At 53.1% G+C, this 3486-nt stretch overlaps 1 protein-coding gene across 1 annotated transcript in view; it reads left to right on the top strand.

The window, feature by feature from the left end:
- SMAD6 (SMAD family member 6) overlaps nucleotides 1–3486 on the top strand; it is a 73266-nt gene that overhangs the window by 1543 nt on the left and 68237 nt on the right. Inside the window, 1 exon segment of the mRNA XM_015595827.2 lies at nucleotides 1–392. This exon segment is cut by the window's left edge and continues 145 nt beyond it. Coding sequence (XP_015451313.2) covers nucleotides 1–392 — 392 coding nt within the window.

The following is a 3486-nucleotide window of genomic DNA, read 5'->3' as shown; positions in this document are numbered from 1 at the left end:
CGACCCACCGGCCGGGGCGGACCTGGAGCCGGCCGGCGGCGGACGGAGTCACGAAGCCCGCTCACGGCTGCTGTTGCTGGAGCAGGAACTCAAGACGGTCACGTACTCGCTGCTGAAGCGGCTCAAGGAGCGCTCTCTGGACACGCTGCTGGAGGCGGTGGAGTCTCGCGGTGGCGTGCCGGGCGGCTGTGTGCTGGTGCCGCGCGCCGACCTCCGCCTGGGCGGCCAGCCCGCGCCGCCGCAGCTGCTGCTCGGCCGCCTCTTTCGCTGGCCAGACCTGCAGCACGCCGTGGAGCTGAAGCCCCTGTGCGGCTGCCACAGCTTCGCCGCCGCTGCCGACGGCCCCACCGTGTGCTGCAACCCCTACCACTTCAGCCGGCTCTGCGGGCCAGGTGAGCACTGCTCCTGGCAGGGGACCTCGGGGGTCCCCCTCCTGCCCTATTCCATGGCCTTTTTATCCCAGACATCTCGGGCTCCCACAAGTGCCCCTGAGTGTGGGAGCTCCCAATAGAAACGCCTCACTCTGGTCCCACCGGGCAGTGGGGATCTGGGCACATACATCAAATGGCAACTTCGTCAATGCTCCCGCAGACTTAAAAGGTTACATGTCCCTGCAGCTTCAGGGACGGAATGTAGCACCCACTTCATAGACAGTGAAAGGGGAGGGCAGGTCTACAAGAATCCAAAGACTTGCGTGCCCCCACTATTTACCCCCAGTCTGTGCCCAGGCCTGTAACATTTGTGAGCATGTGCCTATATATTGTATGTCTACAGTATGTAGACATACAGTCTATATACTGTATATAGACTATACATCCGATACGATATAACTGTCTACATCCAAGACGATACAAGTTGTGAAATTGGATGTAGACAGTTCCTGGCTAGAGTCAAAGTGTTTGTAAATTGTCCCACTTGATCCTTTGTAGACTTTGGAGCAAAGCAAATTTTGCAGGGTAATCCCTCTTAAAAGTGGAGACTACCCTCTTGCCTTGATTGCTGCCAGCATCCCTTGGGTGTCAAATGCTAGGGCCCTCCATCATCATTCTCAACTCTGTGTTTAGCTTTTGTATAGAGTTGAGGGTCCTGGGAGCATCTGTGAGTAGGTGAAGAAGCCAGGTATTTTATTACATCTGAGCACTCTCCTTTGTTCTCTTTCTGGGACTTCTGCACACACCCCATTCCCAGCCCTGCTTACCTGAGGATGCCCTAGGTGCTGGAACAGAAGTGAGGACAAGTAATGGTTCCTGGCAGGCTAGAAGCTTGCAGGAACACACATTTTAGTCTGTAGCATCTTCAGGGTGTATGCATCTTAGATGATGATATTGGGGGTTCTGCAGGGGTGTGACTGTCATTGTCATAGGCTATTTGGGTGTGGGAGGGCTCTCAGTTTCTCCAGTCTGAATCCTCTAGAAAGAATCAGCAGCCAGCCTGAGGGTCCATAGTGGGTCAGATCACAGGTCTCCTGACTCCCAGTGTGAAAAGGGAGGGTGGGTCTAGAAGTGTGTCTGGAAGTAGTGGCTGGAAGGGAAAGGAAGGTGCTTCAGTGGTGGTTCACTGATTCGGGGTGGTGAAGAGAGGCAGTGATGATCTACCTGCCCTGCTCCCCACATGGTTATAGTTCAGGAGCTTTTGGCAGTCCCTGACCTGTGTCCCATGGCATGCTTTCTGTGCCCCTTGTTCCTCTTCCTGACAGCTTCCCTTAGAAGTGGCTTCCTCCCCGCTGCTACCCTGTCTCCTCTTTGCTTCTGGAGAAGGAGGCCCTATTTGTGGTGGCCCTGTCTCTGGTCATTTTTGTCTAGTGGGAGATAATTGGTGGGGCCCACTCTGCTGTTTTAGAAAGCCCTGGCAGGTATTTTCCTTTCATGTCAGTTTGCCCACAGTATTTGTTGAGCACTTATTCTGTGCCAGGCACTGTGCTGGGTGCCGTAGTAGAGAGTAGAAATATGAGTGGGATTCCTGCCCTTCAGAAATATAATCTTCCAGGGGAAATGGGGCAGAGATGGGGGAAGAAAGGCCAGGTTAGGGGGTGTGAACTCTCAGATCACTGTGAGGTGTGTATTTAACAGGGTTGCCTCCAGGAGCTCCAGAACCCTAGCCTGGAATAAAGCTTTGGAGGATGGATAAGGGAAGTTCGGTGTTGAGGAGGAGAGGACCAGCTGAGAGTCAAGGTGCCAGGCAAGCTCAGATGTGTGGGTGGAAAGGAGTGGGGTAAAAAAGTTGAAGACAACAGATAGGACCCACCTTTGCCTAGGATGGGTGAGTTGTCCTACTCCTTAGATAAGAAGTTAGCTTGGGTGTTGATATGCGTTTGGTGGACTTGGGCAAGTACAATTTGAAGGGCAATTTGCAGTGGGATGATGTTCAACCACAGACTTGGTTCTAGGCTCTGCTTGGCCAGTAACACAACTTGACCTTGGATGAGTAACCTCTCTTAGTCTCCCTATTGGTCAGTGGGAGTGGCTCTAGGAACATTCTTCATGCCTAATTCTGGACTAAGCATTGGTACTTGATTCCCTTCTTGCTTCCAGAAGGAGGCGCTATTTCAGGATGTGTTTATTATCCTTCCCCTTCACCAGCCCAAGGGACCCCCCTTTCTAGCCACCCTGGGGGCTGTTGGGAGGACTGGTGGTTGGTGAATAGTTTCCAGTAGGCTCCAGGTTGACCCTCTTGCTTCATTCTCCTGCCTGATGGCTTGGGCTGTGAGGAGTAGGACTAAGAACTAGGGGAGCCCTTTGCTGCCCACCCCACCCCTGCCTCCTGGCCGCCAGCCTGGCTCTCAGAGCTGGGCGGCTGCATAGCTCGAGTTCAGCCGTGCGAGTCCTGATAAGGAGACTGCTCCTTCCATGGCCCTTGGGGAGAAGGCTGGGGCAATGGAGCAGACAGACAGACATGGAGCAGCACACAGCTAGAGAGTACACAGGAACACCCAGCAGGCCAACCTAGGGACACCCACCTAGCATCAGTCACCCCAGTGCCTCCTAATCCCCACATGGAGCCCCAGTGACAGAAGAGCCTTTTCTGGGTAGTGCAGACCCTTGCTGCTCAGAGCAAACCGTGCTCCATCCATAATTTGCTTTGAGGCATTCAGGCCAGTTCCCCTCTTTGGGCTTCTTTTCCCATCTGTAAATTGAAGGAGGTGGACAGAATCCTTGAGGTCTGACAGGCAGATTCCAGATGACACAGGTCTGCCTCCCCTGCCCTCTCTCCCATGCTTGTCTCAGTAAGTGGGGTCCTCTGTCCCAGCTCTGCCTCCCACTCCCTGTGCTCCCTCCCTCTCGTGTGTCTTTCTGTCCCAGGAAAAGCCAGTTCACTGAGCTTGGTGCCTATGTGGACGGAAATGTGGAGAAATACTTTAATCACAGTTCTAACCTGTGTTTATAGAGCTCCATTCTCCTGAAAGTATCCATTAACTTTGGAATAAATCTCCTGCTCTTTGCTTCACCACTTTTTTTTTTTCTGTAATTATATTCAGTATTACTATTA

This window comes from Pteropus alecto, unplaced genomic scaffold (assembly GCF_000325575.1).
Source record: "Pteropus alecto unplaced genomic scaffold, ASM32557v1 scaffold86, whole genome shotgun sequence".
NCBI lineage: Eukaryota > Metazoa > Chordata > Mammalia > Chiroptera > Pteropodidae > Pteropus > Pteropus alecto.
Note: the sequence above shows the minus strand (reverse complement) of the source record. Positions and strands in the feature narration are given on the sequence as shown.